This window comes from Periophthalmus magnuspinnatus, chromosome 10 (assembly GCF_009829125.3).
Source record: "Periophthalmus magnuspinnatus isolate fPerMag1 chromosome 10, fPerMag1.2.pri, whole genome shotgun sequence".
NCBI classification, from domain to species: Eukaryota; Metazoa; Chordata; class Actinopteri; order Gobiiformes; family Gobiidae; genus Periophthalmus; species Periophthalmus magnuspinnatus.
The window spans coordinates 24,945,337-24,961,580 of NC_047135.1; the positions used below are offsets into that span (position 1 = coordinate 24,945,337).

At 38.4% G+C, this 16,244-nt stretch overlaps 1 protein-coding gene across 1 annotated transcript in view; it reads right to left on the reverse strand.

The window, feature by feature from the left end:
* The window catches only part of fstl5 (follistatin-like 5), a 363,935-nt gene that overhangs the window by 26,104 nt on the left and 321,587 nt on the right, over positions 1 to 16,244 (reverse strand). The window contains exons 11-12 of the mRNA XM_055224723.1: positions 14,669 to 14,695; positions 14,380 to 14,498 (exon numbers count right to left, since the gene is read on the reverse strand). Of these exons, the coding sequence (XP_055080698.1) occupies positions 14,380 to 14,498; positions 14,669 to 14,695 (146 nt within the window). The remainder of the gene's footprint in view (positions 1 to 14,379; positions 14,499 to 14,668; positions 14,696 to 16,244) is intronic.

Genomic DNA, 16,244 nt, shown 5'->3' on the forward strand with positions numbered 1-16,244 from the left:
CTGTCTCTCTATAGCTCTGCAGTGCCAGTGCTCAGCTCCAGTCTGCTCCAAACTTTCTCCACTTTGAGATTTAGGACGCCGCTGGCAAGGATGTTCAAGGTCTGGCCATGGGCACCGCTCTTCTCCTTAATTTACTGCTAGCTACGTGGAGACTGTGGGGGACTTTCAAAAGGCCAGTGTCTCTTATGGACCGAACCCACGTCAGGAGTAGATAAATTATATTCAACTAGCCAAGACTTAAGATATGGGGACAAATGAATGGGGCGCAGTGCAGAGTAGACTTCAAATGACTGTATCTTAGACTAAAAAATAAGCAGCGGGAATGAAGGATGGGTCAAATGCACGCTAATCTATTTTTTTTCTATTCAAACATAACCCAGCTTTATAACCACTTTATAGAAAGGATTAATACAAAATGAACAACAAATGTACTAAGCTAAAGCACAAAAAAAAAAAGACAAAAAAAAAGCATGTTTTTGTTTCATTGTGGTTGTTTCTTTTGCATAGAAAAAACGTACAAAAAAATGCTTCTTTGCTGTAAGTGGGCTCACATCTCCTCAACCTTGACCCTTATTTGGCCTGGAAAAAGATGTGTTCGTGTTTGCTTGTTTCCATGGAGATGTTGATGTTTGGCTATAATCTTCCACAGTTTGGCATAAAACTTCTCTATTTCCATCGAGAATGTTCCAAAGTATGGTTTAACGCTTTTTTCATGGAATCATGCAGGTGCCGCCACCAAAAAGTTACATATTTTACCTTTAATGGAGGGATTAGGGTAAGGAGTTACACTTAATTTAGTTACTAAGCCTGAGCCATTCTAAATAAACTATTTGCTCATTATGAATTAGGTCTTTGTTCACCCTTTATTGAGGCTAATTAAAGTGTAGCCATCATAAAGTGTGACCTACTGACCTTCTTCCACCATGCCGACTTTTTCTTCTAAATCAGGGATGTCAAACTCAATTTCACCAAGGGCCACATCAGCAAAATGGTTGCACTCAAATTTGCATAGATCTAAAAAGTATGACTGTGTAACTGTGTATCTCCTGTTAAACTGACATTTTAATACAGTCATACGTTTTAATTTACCTTGTCGCGGGCCACATAAAATGACGTGGCGGGCCGCATTTGACCCCCGGGACTTGAGTTTGACATATGTGCTCCAAATGCTCCAAACCGTGCTTTCTTTAAGGTGGCACTTCACCTCAAAAATCAGATATAAAGTAGGTTGATTTGTGTAAAACTTTCTATCTTCATGGGCACCAACAAGTCAACAATGCACGGATTCTCTGGAGGCTTTAAAACGGTTCTGTGGTCCCTGAAGAACTTGCTGTCAAGATCAACAGCCCCTTACAAAATAATACAACCCCAATGACAGCAACTTCTAGAATAAGGTGAATATCACAACATAAATTCTGTGAAAGTTTATTTTCCTTATCCAACAGTAATATCAAACATTTTTTAGCTAAACAGGGTTTTTGTGGTTATCCAGCAACTATTATCAAGTAGAATGTTGTATCTTGGCCTACAAAACAGAATCGATTATCATAAAACTATATGAACATACTCGAGATTTGAGAGTGTTTGGCGTTTTGATCCAGATATACTCGCTTTAACTGCATGTTGACTTGGCCGTGTTGACTTTGGCGTCTTGAGTTGTAAAAGTTCCATCTGCGGTCGTTTCACAGCACATGGCAGAAGATGAGTAACACCTAAAACAAGTGTCCAATTTAAACATGCGATGAGCAGCTGAGCCCAAGGACGGAGGAGACAGCGCCTTTTCAAACCAAACACCGTGGGTTGAAAAATTTGTGTTTTTGTTATCCATTTCTCTCTGTTTCTTTCTTTTTCTTACTCTGTGTGGTTGTGTGTATCTTGTCTCTCTCTCTCTTTTCTTATTGTCTCTCTTTCTTGCTGTCTCTCTTTTTTTTCTTTGTCTTTGTCTTTCTCTCTCTCTCTCACTTTCTCTTTTTTCTTTCATTCTGTCTATTTGTTTTCGTTCTCTCTCATTCTCTCGCCTCCCTTTCTCTCTCTTTTGCTCTCCTTCTCTCTCTTTCTCCTTCACTTTCTCTTTCTCTCTGTTTCTCTCTTGTCTCTTTCTTCTTTGCCGTCTCTGTCTTGTCTCTCTCTCTTTCTCTGTATTTTTCTCTCTATCTCCCATTCTCTCTGCTTCCCTTTCTCTCTTTTTTCTCCCTTTCTCTTGCTGTATTGCTTGCTTTTTTTTCTTCTTCTCTGTCTCTTTCTCTCCCTTTCTCTCTCTTTTGCTCTCTTCTCCTTTGCTTTCTGTTTCTCTTTTCTCTCCCTCTCTCTCTTTCTCCTTTGCCCTCTCTGTCTTGTCTCTCTCCCTCTCTTTCTCTGTATTTTTCTCTCTTTCTCCCATTCTCTCTGCTTCCCTTTCTCTATTTCTGTATCACTCTTTTTTCTCTTCTTCACTGTCTCTCTTTCTCTCCTTTTCTCTCTCTCTCATCCTCTCTCCTCCCTTTCTTTTTCACTCTCCCCCTCCCTTTCTCTCTCTCTTTTTCTTTCTCTCTGTCTCCCCCTCTTTTGTGTGAATGAATAGCATCTTGGTTATGATTTATGCGGTGACAGCTCCTATAGAATATTTTTTTATGAAAACGTCTAAAATGGGATTTTAATGTGTGGAATTCACTAAAGAAAACATAAAAGAAGAGAAGGACGAACTGGGGTCAATTCATAATGGCAAGAAACATTCTGAAGGCTGCCTGAACAAAGCTTTGGTCCAGGTTTATCCCAGTTAACAGAGTTGGTTCAGAGTTGGTTTAGTCCTGATTTAGTCCTGGTTTAGTCAAGGCCTCAGTTACATTTACTTGAGTCACTTTTTACATGTAATATTGTAGTTTGTGTAGTTTTCAGACACCAGCCTTTTAATCCTACTAGTACTATATTTCACAGTGCAACAGTGTGATAGTCCTCTGGAAAAGCACATGTAACACCCCAAGTGTCAAATCTAAACATGTGATCACCAGCTGGGCCCAAAGACAGAGGAGGCAGTGCATTTCCCGACAGAACAGTTTGTGTCTGTGTATTCATTTTCAGTGGGAGTGAATAGCATCTAATGTGTGATAAATGTGGTAACAGCTCATACAGTGTATGTTAAGCATTTCATCACAATGTCTTTAACAACATTTGAATGTGGGGAATTCACTAAAACAAAACAAAAAATCTTGACTGTGCACACGAGCAAGAAGAACTTGGACATATTCACAGTCACTGTGTTTTCAAACATATAAAATTTGCATGGAATAAATGCGACGTAATCAAGCCCATAACTGTTGGTCACCTGGTTATGGGAGCTGCTTCTGTGCTGTGTCATGACATCGCTAGTCCTACAGAGGTCGCACCGTGCACAGTCTGTTTTGTTTATATTGTTAGAGAAGCACGTTCTCTATTATTTAGTCAGTTACTGCATACATTTGTGTCATGTCGAAAACGTAGAATATTGTTTAAACCAGGGGTGTCCAAACTTTCTGCAAAGAGGGCCAGATTTGGTGAGGTGATAATGTTTGGGGGCCGACCATTCGGCCCGATCATTCTTTAAATTTTTAATTTGCATTTAATATTAATGGTTCAATTATTTTTTTTACTTTTTATTGCAAATGACTTTCACCTTTCAAAAACAAAATTAATGTAAAAAAAAGTAAACATTTAAACTGTTGATAATCACTAAAATCATTAATTAATTAATTCCCTGAGATTTTAGAATTTATTCACCTCAGAAGGCAAACAAATAACTGGCCTGCACAAATGTGAAGGGTGAAAATGAGATCTGGACTGTAGTAAATAAACCAGGTCTGGCTCAAAGACAGTGGTTTTGATGCGCAAAATCAGTCAGTTAGATTTGTCCTTGCACAGTTCTTGTTAAAGTTCATAACCAAGAATGTCTTCTCACACAAATATGTCAAACCAAACAAACTCAACATTTTCTTAGCAAAATTTCTTTGCTAAGAAACCTGTCTTTATTCAGTTGGCGATAAAAGTTAGCGAGCTTGAACATGTGTATTTTACACTGGTCAACGGTGCTGACGGGCCACACATAATTATTTTTATTCCAGAGGCTGAGGGCCAGTAGGAATTTGTACACGAGCCGCAATTGGCCCCCGGGCCGGACTTTGGGTATGCCTGGTTTAAACTGTAATAATGCTATAAACATGTTTTACAAAGCTAAAGGCTGCTGCTTCAGTCTTTGCCAAAGTACTGAAGTTGAAAAAGAATGACCACTTAAAGTGCTGCTACTTATCCACAGCTCTGGACAACCATAAACTTTCCTCGAGTTACTCACTAATGAAGATTAGACAGTGCTTAGTTTATGTGTCTCTGGGCATGTTATTAGTTGGGCAACATCTTTTGTTTTTCGCTTGAACATCACGAATTGTGCTACTGCAGCAATGTTAGTTCAGCTGTGCTCCTCTGGAGGATTTTGGGCAAACAACCATCAGCGTGATGTAATTATTTTGGTTTTGTCCATCACCTGTGTCCACTCCGGTCCAGTGCAGTTATGTTGACCAACGCTCATGTGGGTTATATACTCGCTTCATGATCTTATGTGACTAAATGCATTTCCACCTTCCAAATTGAGCTTGAACTGTTATGCACTTAAATCAAATCAGTGAATAAACTTTTATGTGAATTAAGGGTTCAAAATGCAATGTTTGGTATTTCCATCTCCCGATACTTATGTAGATCTTGAAAATGCAAAGCAAAGTTCTACACATTAGCAGCATAGACTGTAAAGAAATGGACTAAAGGAGTGTGACGTCACCCACAGCCCCATAGCATTTGCTTCCAGTCAAAGGAAGCACATCGAGGGCAGCAGCTATGGGGCAAATGTGGAGCCGAGTTCCATATTCAGAAGTCTGACTGCAAGTATCATGGCAACCAAAGAGCTAATCAGGAGTGAAGCTGTTGAAAATAAACCGGGCGCATAGCAACACTATCAATCAAACCTGTTGCTAACGCTACCGGGAGGGATCTCAGGGTAAGAAGGAACGTGATTTGTCTTTTCTTAATGTTCAGATCTTCATTTACAGACACAATAGTGAAATAAAAACACCAGGATGACATAGAGCAGGTTAATGCAAACATTTTAAAACCAAAATGATGAGCCTGACACCCTACAGAGAGAGGGGTGACAGTTTTTCAGTATAAAGTGAAATGGAGCGAGAGTCGGTGGAGCTGGAAACGTGCCCATGCTCACGTCCTATTTGGAATACAGTGGCTATAGGTTATATATGCAGTCTATGGTTGGCTGGCTGCATAAAGGGTTTCTACTTAAGGGTAGTGTAAATTAAAACATTGGCAACTCCGTCTTAATTGAGATGTCTTCAACAGTAACTCTACGTATGAAACTTTAAAATGTCTTTGAGAAGGAATGAACATTTAAAATATTATCGTTTGAAAATGCCTTAAACTCCATGTTGATGTATTCTACAACTCCCGTACTGCGCTACATTGGAAAGCACAGGAGACAATTTTCCACCTAGCTAACTCTGTTGTAGTGAAGCCAGTAGGAGCGTGGTGACATGGCACAGACAAGATGAGTGGTGCTAATACCATTTTTGCCTAGACCTGATTATTCTTGTGGGAGGAAGCGACTGTAAACGCTCCAGCTAATAATGAACAAGTCATGTAGTGTTCAACAGCTCAACCTGTAACTAATGTCTCCAGTTACTCCACTCTGCAGACAATGTGAGCGGCAGGTAATGATCGGATAATAGGAAATCAATATCTAGCTGGAAGCAGAGTATGGTATGGTATGGAGTTTGGCTTGTTTTTCCTGGGATGCGGAAATCTCAAACAAAATATATTGACAAGACAACTAAATTATGTGTGTCTGAAGCAATCAAATCTGGGACAACAGTAAATGGCCTAACACTTAATCAATATTTAAAACTATGTACCTGATTTTTACTGTCTTAAAAATGGTGTGCAAGTTGTTTTAATGCATGCCAAGCGTCCTAATTATTCAATGAGATGACTTAATGAGCTCTTTTCACAACTTTCAAAGGTCAGAGCGGAGTTTTGCCATCATGGTAATGTTAACAACAACAAGCAGGCTAACAGTGAAGTACCAAATTATACGCAGACCATAAGAGCCATGGCCACAAGAGTTGTTTTTACATTACGTCTGTACTGGAACAAAACAAAATTGACTTTATTACATGAAAAAAGTTAAGGTTACGGTAGGTTATACTTTTTCAAATTGCTCTCTGCATTTGACACATCCATCAGTGGCATTGGGGCAATCTGTCAGGAGCTGGGGGCGGTCTATAGATCTTGGGTTTGATTGTGACAAATGTGCAAGACACGGAGAGAGGGCCAGAAGTCAAACTCGCAACCTAGCAATCATGGAACCAAGGACCCATACTCATTACTGGTATGAATGTTGACACACAAAAAAATGCAACTTTTAAAATGATCAAGAGTTTCAGAAAACCTCTAAAAACTAAAAATAATTTACACTGTAGAGTCTTACTTAAAGGCATCACAACTATGAATGGATGCATATAGAATGTAGTAAAAAAAACAAACAAAAAAATAACTCAAAAATAGCCATCCTTCGCTTTGATCATTGCTTTTCGCTATTGATATTTCTTGATCTTGACACAATTCAATGAACTGAATTCATCGTGAAGCTGACTGAGAGAAGGCCAAGGTTTTGCAGCACTATTGCCAATGCAAAAAAAAGAATGTAACTCTTTTTTCCTTTGCATCATATATTCAATGTCTTCCGTATGTATATAAAATGTAGACAGTAGTAAACATAAAGAAAAAAAAAAACATTGAATGAGAGGGTGTGTGTCCAAACCTTTGACTGGTAGCGCATTAATTTTTTGAGGCAAACCATGTCATACAACTTCACTCTAACCCACCACATGCATTTGTCATTAAACTCTCTTAACTTTGATCCAACAAGTATCTTTACCAACCCCAACAGCCTGCGAGCGCACTTAATTTCGCCCACCCTCTTATCCCCGCACACATCCACTCCACGCTGGGACTATGGAGATAATAGAAGGCACGATTACCATAAACTAATCAATCAGCTCTGTTGCGCATTGGGCAAAACGTGCGCTCCATACTTTAGTACCCGCCGCCGCCGCCATCCCCGAGACGCCACTACATCCACGTCGCAGATCTGCCTCGTGATTGATATCCTAATACGAGCGACGCCCTCACGGGAACGCTCGCCTGATTGTTGCGCATTCATAGCATATAGCTTTAAAAGACAGCTAAAGTAACACATGTAAATTGTAAAACACTTTGAATATGTTAGCGCTTAGAAGCTACGAGGATAAATAGTGCTTCGGCGCGGGGTAGGATGGGTTTGGAGGTTGTCCCGTGGGATACCCGTGCAGTGTTAGGTTTATGTATGCTGTCAGGTGGTTAGATTGAACAGACTACAATGCTGTCTGTGGTGGTCAGATTTGAATTGCACAAGTGAAGCGATCAATAAAAACGCCCATGTGAGACAAATCACGAGTGGTATATAAACTAGAAGAGCTGGGGGTTACACGGGTGGGTGAGTAGAAGCGTGGAGGATACAGTGTCAAGATAGGAATAGAAATCTTGACTTCAGGCTACAAAAGTGCATTATTTAACTATATGGAGAAAAAAAGTTCAATTTCTGATCTTTATATCAACTATCAGGACCATAGACTGTATATATAAATGGGCATAGCTAACCCGCTAGCTGCCACGTTCCAAATAGGAAGTGAGCATGGACGCGAAGTGGTTATTTCGAGTTCTGGTTGCAATTGACTTGGGAAAAACAGTCGCCCCTCTCTCTGGAGCTGCTGCAGTCAGAGTCGACATTCTAACCTTAAAATGTTCGTTTTAACCCGCTCTATATATGATCCTGGTGTTTATTTCACTGTTTTGTCCGTAAATCAAGATATGAATATTAATAACAGACCAATCAGGTGTCCTCTTTTCTCCGTGTCTTTGCTCCCGCTAGTGTTAGCAACGGGTTTGATTGACAGTTATCACGGATCGTTGTTAAGCGCCTGCCCACTGCCAAACCAGCGGTGTGAGTGGAAAGGGGCGTGTACCTTTAACAAACTTGTTCCTTAGTGGCTCATATATGGATTTCCAAATATGGCCCCTGGTTGCAAATTAGCTGCGAATATTGCTAGCTTTGATCGGCTTTATTTGGTTGCAAAAGAACAGTATGAATGACATAACACTGCCTCAGTCCACTTCTATTATGCAGTCTATGATCAGGACAAAACACTCAAATATATTTACGTTGTTTTTATGGACAGAAGTTGGAGCGAGTGTCTGGAGAGTGCGAAGTCTAGGAGTACACGCAAAGATGGCTAAAAACATATATATATAAACCACAAAGTTAAGCCCAAACTTAATCCTTTCACTGCAGTTGACCAAGACCACTTAACACAACTCGAAAAAAGAAGAAATGACAATTAATATATTAGCAATCGTAATGCTGATTTATTTTAATTACAAAACACTGAACACACTGGCGATAACTTGTTTATGTTGGTTTAAAGTTAAAAGGACTATCTCTGTTCTGTTTTTTTAAGACTACATAACTTAATTAGACTATAGTGTTTTTTTTTTTTTTTCACTTATTTACTGTTATATGGTTTAACTGTGTAGGCAGATATGTATGTAAACTCAGATATATTACACATCTTTCTAGTTCATTCAGTGAATGTGTCTCGCCTGTTATTTGATGTCAAACAACTGTCTAGACAAAAATTAGCAGCCAGAATGATTAAGCTCGGCCTCAGGCTTGCACACAAACAAACATTGATTTTCATATTTCTATAAGAGAAAATGCAAGCAGGGTTAAAGGGCTCATTCTCATTTATTACTCTGAAATTATACAGAGATACTGCCTCAGTGCCAGAGCTGCAAAACTGTCTAATAAAATATAAGGCCACAACTTAGAAGCTTAACATTTTCTCCAAATTGGTAAGCACTCTGACCTCACAGCAACAAAATATTTCTGGACAGCTTCGGGCATTTCATTGACAGTGTGTAGTTTGCACCGGATGTGGGTGGATTCTCCTCTGACTGTTTCAATTTCTCCCATTAGACCTATTATATCACTAAAAACACAAGAAACAAGAAATCTTATTTCACTAAAACATAGTTAACATCATTGCATTGTATATTTTTGTTGACATTTATAATTTTACTTCCTGGCTGGACATGGGCAGTAGACATATGTAAATGTAACTGTTACCTAGCAACCATAACGTAAACAAGGGCCAAAACATGTCTAAATTACACAATAGTTATTATTAGACAAATACAAATAAATTATAATTTTGTTCAATTCATGTTTAAAGTGATACTATGCATCTATTTGGGAGAGGAAAATCTACAGGATTGTTCCACAGAAATAGAAATTTAAAACCATATTTCGGAACATTCTCCATGGAGATAGATACGTTTTATGCCATACTGTGGAATATTATAGTCAAAGGAACCACATTTCCATGGAAACAAGCAGACAAATAAGAGTCAGGTTTGTGTTTTTATTACTTCTGACATCACGCTGGGGGTGTTCTGCATCTATGTGTATGTCAGAATGTTCAGCAGTTACAGTGGTGACACAATGCCCACATCAGCAAACACTGACAAAAAGTTTAAGATAGTCTGAAAGCTCAAGAAAAGATACAAAATGGAATTAAAAAAACACATTTTTAGGAGCATTCTGCTTAGGTGTTGTTAATGCCAGCTAGCTTGTAACTGTAATGTTATTTGAGACGCAAGGAACTTGTTTAAAAGTAAAAATCATCTCACCTGTTGTAGTTCTTGTCAGATAGTGTTAAAATAAAGCCTCAGACAGAGTATGCCCTAGTTAGCATTACAACTGCAGGGGAATGTTGACGACATCAGCTATCTATAATGAAAAAAACATGCTTTTATCTGTTTCATTTTTGGCATACGTACTAGGGCTTTAAACTCCCAGAAAAATGACTTACTAGTGCATAAATGCCACTTGACTGATCCGACCAAACCAAGTCAGAATTAGAGAAACATGAAAATACATCACAAGCCAATTCACTTTAACTTGATTTCTCGGTCATTTGGCGTCCTCACTTTGTATGAGAATATCATTTTTCAGTATTGACAGCCCCTGCCAATCACAGGAGGAGCCAACTGATTTGGGCTCATTTTTAATTAATCCGAACAGTGGAGCAGATGTGCCACGACCAGAAGCAGCCACTCACCACTGGTTGTTTAGAGGGGCTTATAGGCACAGACAGACACAGATAAATTTGGCTGAAAATCACAGCTCTCATCTCCTCTGGTGTCTCTGAGCACAAGAGAAAAAAAAGTGCTTTATTTTCACATCTGAGATTCCCACTGCAGACCATTTGGAATTGTAATGATGGTTTGACTGGTGAAGCTGGGTTAAGCTGCGTTCAAGACAGACCAAGGCAGATTAATTATGAATCAACACAGAAGTATCATTGGAGTTAGTATTTGACAGGGAAAAGACTTTTAGTTTAGATTGTGTGGAGAAAATAAATAAAAATTGACATGAAAATATCAAAACATAAACCCAATCATGAAATAAATTTGCACTAAAACCTGGTCACAAATGATGAGACCAAGGCTGTGTCAGAATGTCCACACTATTCCCTATTTAGGGCACTATTTAGAGGTCACGCCATTTTTAGTGGTGCAAAAAGTAGTGCACTCAAAATTTCCCATAATGAAAAAAGTTAAAGGCAAGAGTGCAACTTGGATGTATAGAGATTGTGCAAAATTGTCATCATGCACCAGGTGACTGTGTGCCAGCCCACTTTGACCGTATAATCTACACCTCGGACTTTAAATCTGCTCTGGGACAGCCATGTCCAGTTTGCCACATGATTGAACTTTATCTGCCATGTGGTAATAAAGGTTTTTCATTATCTTGTACTTCTTGAGTGCATCTGTTCTTTCAACTTTCCTGCAATGCACCTTGAAAAGTAATGGGCATCAGTGGTCACTGGACCGGTCAATATAGACCACAATGCATTGTGAGATTCGGGAAAACAACAGTGCAGCGAGAGGTCTTTAACTCAGCACAACACAACTGAATGAAAGCAGATAGAAGCTCTAGGTTTTCACATTGTTGATCATGAATATGAATTAAACACTCTTAAAGTTTCTAGCATTAGCCGCTTACCTCATCGTGAGCCTTTAAAGAAGTGATAATTTCCACATCTCAGATTTGAATAATGAATAATCCAGTCCATTTTTGTGACATCCATCTTGACAAAAACGTGTACGATTATTATTATTATCTATAAATGCCGATAAATATTTGTGTGCCAGTCCAATCTGATCATTATTTACGACAGAAATCAATTTTTATCACAGTTACTTTTTCACCCAGATGCCAGAATTACATGATGTAGTGAGCTGTGACTCCAAATCGCCCTGTAAGTGAATGCACTACAAAGTCTGCTAAAGAGTTTGGGGCTATGTAGTGAACGAGGGGTTAGGGTAGGGGTGAGCTTTTTGACACACGGGTCACAATGGGTTCTAAAATTTGACAGAGGGGCCGGACCAGGATATGGATATGGATATATATATATATATATATATATATATATATATATATATATATATATATATATATATATATATATATATATGTTTATATGTTTATATTACATTAGAGATTTAGCCTGTAACATGTAGTAAAGTGTCAATATGCAAGGCTCTTTGTATAAATAATTTTCCAAATGCATGAATTAAATTAATAACTAATTTATTAAATTTCAGTTAAATAAACCCAGAAGAAAAAACATTCAGTTTTATCAAGTGCCAAAAGATTAACAACTTGTTGAAAAGGTAAACTGAACAAGGTTTACCCTTAACTATTTTAATATAATTTGGTCACGTTCGGTGGGCTGGATTAATAAAACCAAAGGGCCGTTTGTTGCCCCCGGGCTAAGGTGGATTTTCGGACACAGACCAAGTCATCTGCAACTAGTAATGCATTTTTGTTGGTATAGGTTTTTTCTACATCATTCTTTTAAACATTTTTGACTTTAATATTTGTGTATTGTGCAAAATCAACATGGTGTACGATAAGGCTTAACACTTACCAAATCTAACCCAAATTACAAATTGAACTGTTGCACATATAAAACTGCAAAGGCTGCAGTTCTTTGGGTAAACTAAACTAAATGTTCTGTATTTGCTCTGTAGTTTAGACAGCTACAATGAGGTTTTGAAATGAGTGGAATTCTGGTATCACAATAGTCTCTTGGATGTTAATGCTGTGAACTCAACAATCAACACATTTAATGAAAACCACAATATAATGAGAACATTTGCAAGATTCATTCTTTTTCCCCAAAAACTGTGCAACCCTTTTGTATAAGAATAAACCATCAAATAAAAAACAAAGTAGCAAGTTTTAAGCTTGGCAAAGTACTTGACTCTACACAGTTTAGGGTTACATAAGGATGGGTCAAATACAGATTCAAAAAACCTTGTAATTCTCTAAGCTTTTTTACACTCTATTATTTATGACAGGGTTTATAGAGATTGGACATTTTGAAGGTGATTGTGCAGAGCAGTGGAATGGACAAGGACAGTTTGAATGTCCACACTTGAATAATAAGTTCTGTTATCACGACAAAATGTGATGTAAGACGGTGCAACACGTAAGAGTACCGTATTCATGTATTACGTTTGGATTTTGTCTGGGGCAGTGTTTGGTCTTTGGGGCTTCCCTTGGGGTTGCTGCGGTGACTGTCAAATAATAGTGAAATAGTTTTGGTTTTAATATAACTTTTTCCATAAGATGATGTCATCTAGTCAGTAGCCAGGGTTTGAACTTAATAAAACTTGTTTTGGAAATAAATAAAATGATTAGTTTACAGAAAAGTAGATAAAAAATAAATAAAGATTCAACTGAATTTAAATTTTGACCAGGTTCATGTAACTTTTACCACTTTATCCTGTAGTGTTCATGTTTGCTCATCTTTGTCTCACAAACAACTTGGGAAAAACAATATGTAAGTTCAGCAACGTTTAGCATACCATTAATAATGTTTTCGTATGAATGTGGAAATTAGTCTGTTTTACAAACTGCATCTGATTGCTCTATTAGAGTTTTGTGTAGAACTTAACTTTACAGTATACAAGTAACACCAGAGCCTTCTTTGAAAAAAAAAAAAAAAAGTCGCCATCAAAAAAAAAGGTCACACATTTTAATATTTGGTTGGACTGCCTTTAGCTTTGATTACGGCGCGCATTCACTGTGGCAATGTTTCGGTAAGCCTCTGCAATGTCACAAGATTCATTCCCATCCAGTTTTGAATTAATTTTTCACCAAGATGTTGCATTGATGATGGTTGAGTCTGACCGCTGTACAAAGCCTTCTCCAGCACATCCCAAAGATTCTCAATGGGGTTAAGGTCTGGACTGATGGAATAACCTGGTCATTCAGTACATTCACATAGTCAGCTGACCTCATTCTTTGAGCACAGACTGTTGCTGAACCTAAATCTGACCAACTGCAGGAAGGTCGTACCTATTTGTTTAGTTAAATCCAGGTGGCGACTTTTTTTTTTTTTTTTTGGCAAGACAGTGTATAACTACGTTAAGCACCGTTTTGTGTTGCATATTGACTTACCAATTAGTATTAAAATTAGCATAAATGCTAACACCTGCATAATAAACATTTCTTGGATCTAACATAGTAGGGGGAAATAATGTAGAATTACTTTCTAAACATTGTCACTTCTGGAAGGGTCTATTGACCCTCTGGTTGTATGACAGTTTAAGAAGAGCTATGTTCAAAGTAACAAGTATAGTTGTGTTTGGACACTTTTAGCCAAGTATAGCTTCATTCATTGAATTCAATTCATTTAAATGAATTCCCTAATTATTACACTCCTGTGAGGCATTAACTTTTACACACAACATATTTTGATCACCATGTTACCTTTTATTGTTTTGAAAATGCTATTAGCTGAAAGCAGCATATTAAAATGTTTTTGAGCCCTCTCCCCTTGCTCCTCATGCTAAATTACTCCCCCTTCTGAGTGTTATCACAAAACAATCAGTGTTCATCCCATTAATGAAACTCCTGCACATTGCATCAGGTTTGTGAAGTTGTAGTGTATTGTTTTGTATCCTGCTTTGTATACTTGACTTGGGAAATTGCTGTGCAGGAGCATTGGTGATGTAGGCTTGAGGGCTGAGCATTGGACAGAATCATACTACTAACAGTGAGATCACTAGATTATTCAAACATACATGGATGACATCTAAAACCTTTTCTAGCATGTTTTTAATTAACATGGTAGAAAGTCGATTTTGCATAATGCCTCCGCTTTAATCCAGGTTAATGCCCATATGATTAACAGCACTCACCTCCAGAGCCAACAGCTTCTCACTGGGCTTGATGTGTCTCTGTATCTCACATGCTACGGGCTGGATGACCTTAATACCATCTTCATAGAACACATAGAACATATTCCCGATGCCTAGACCTGGAAAATACAATACGACATACAATTAACCATAGAGTTAACGGTAGAAAATCCACACTATCTACTTTCAGCACATCACCAACAAATCATTTAATCCCTCTTGCACAGTTCGCTAACCCCATTACAAAAATTCAATTAACTCTGCTTAATGGATGGCATGAGAGACATACCTTCTTCGCGCCACAGAATGTTCGCCACTGGGGGAAGACAGGAAGAAAGAAAGAAAGAGAGAGAGGAAGAAACAACAAGAACAGCATAGTTGAAAATAAATGCAAGGATCAATAGGGTTCCATTGTGAGTGCAAACAAACAGACTCTTAGCCAGGCAATGGGAGAGGCCATGAAAGTTTTATAGAAAGTCTCTCGCCAAGTGCCAAGTGCAGCAAATAATCGATGAAGACCTCTGCACGGAAATAATTTGAGACCAAACACTGAAAATGGAGAGTCGTCAACAGCTCGCAGTAAAGGACTAGATGGATTCAAGGAAGTCGAGTGGGAAACAGGGTAGGGAATAGTGTTATAGATGGTGCAAATCAATATTGTGTCTGGGAATTTATAGGAACTGTATGTAAGATTGTTTTTTAAATTTTATAAACTTGACCTAACTGTCCCCTGATATGAGATAAACAAGTTTGAATCTTTCTGCTGTTTTCATTCTCAGGACAATTACCCAATCAGAAAGAAGAATAAACCACTCGTTTGGGTTTCCAGTTTCAAGGCTGAAATCCAGTTAGTTTAAACTCAAAAGGACTCTCGCTGATCTGAATCCTCACTATCTAAACACCGGCACCTGCAGCCAAATGTTAATCAGTGCTAGTGCAGCCTCTGTAGCTCAGTGAGGTTCTGAGCTTTCACATGAAGCATGGCCTGTCCATATACGGAGAAAGAGGGGAAAAAAAAAACAACTTATGTCCTCTATCTGCAGTTTAAGGCGCTGGCAACCCAGGTTCAGATGTGGTTGTTGTTCCTTTAAGAGCAGCAGGAGCACAGACTATATACAGTTCCTTTAAGGTCCTAAATAGAGCAAGATAAACATTAGTTAGTTAGTAAGTTAGTTAGTAAGTTAAACAATTACCATAATTAGTTGGGTTCACATGGCATTGAAGCAGAGGGCAGAATTCAGTGTTAGAATCTGCTTTTAAAGGCGCACTGCGTAACATTTATGGTGGAGGGTGTCTAACGTTTTTGTTGTAGATGTTTTTGCTCTGCACAGTATGGCATTAAACAAGTCGATGACAGGTCTGATCTGTGGAAGGGTGACCTCACTCTGTGCAATAATAACACTCAAAATGAAAATAATAGATAGTTTAATGTCATACTGTGGAGCATTCCAGGCAAAGCAATAAGATGTCAGAAGTCAGCTATTCCTGTGGAGAGCCTATAGCACCTGCTCGTCTCCATGGAGATGTTATAGCTTTGCCAGAAATGTTCCACAGTATGGCATTAAAACTTATCTATAATCTTAAATTCTATTGGTTGGCCCTGTAGCGTCACCTACTTGTCTCCTGCTTGACTCTATCGAGACAAGTTATAATACTGTACTATGGAACATTCACGCAAAGCAATCATTCATGGAGACAAGCAGGTGGCGGACCATCCACAAGAAAGGTTACACAATGCTCCATTACAGCAACAAGAACAATATTGTAAGATTGTGTAGTCAGCCCCCAATAAAATGTGTAAGTTCAACAGTAAATCTCCCATAGAGTTACATAGGCCCCGCCCTATCAGTGTCAGCATAAAACAT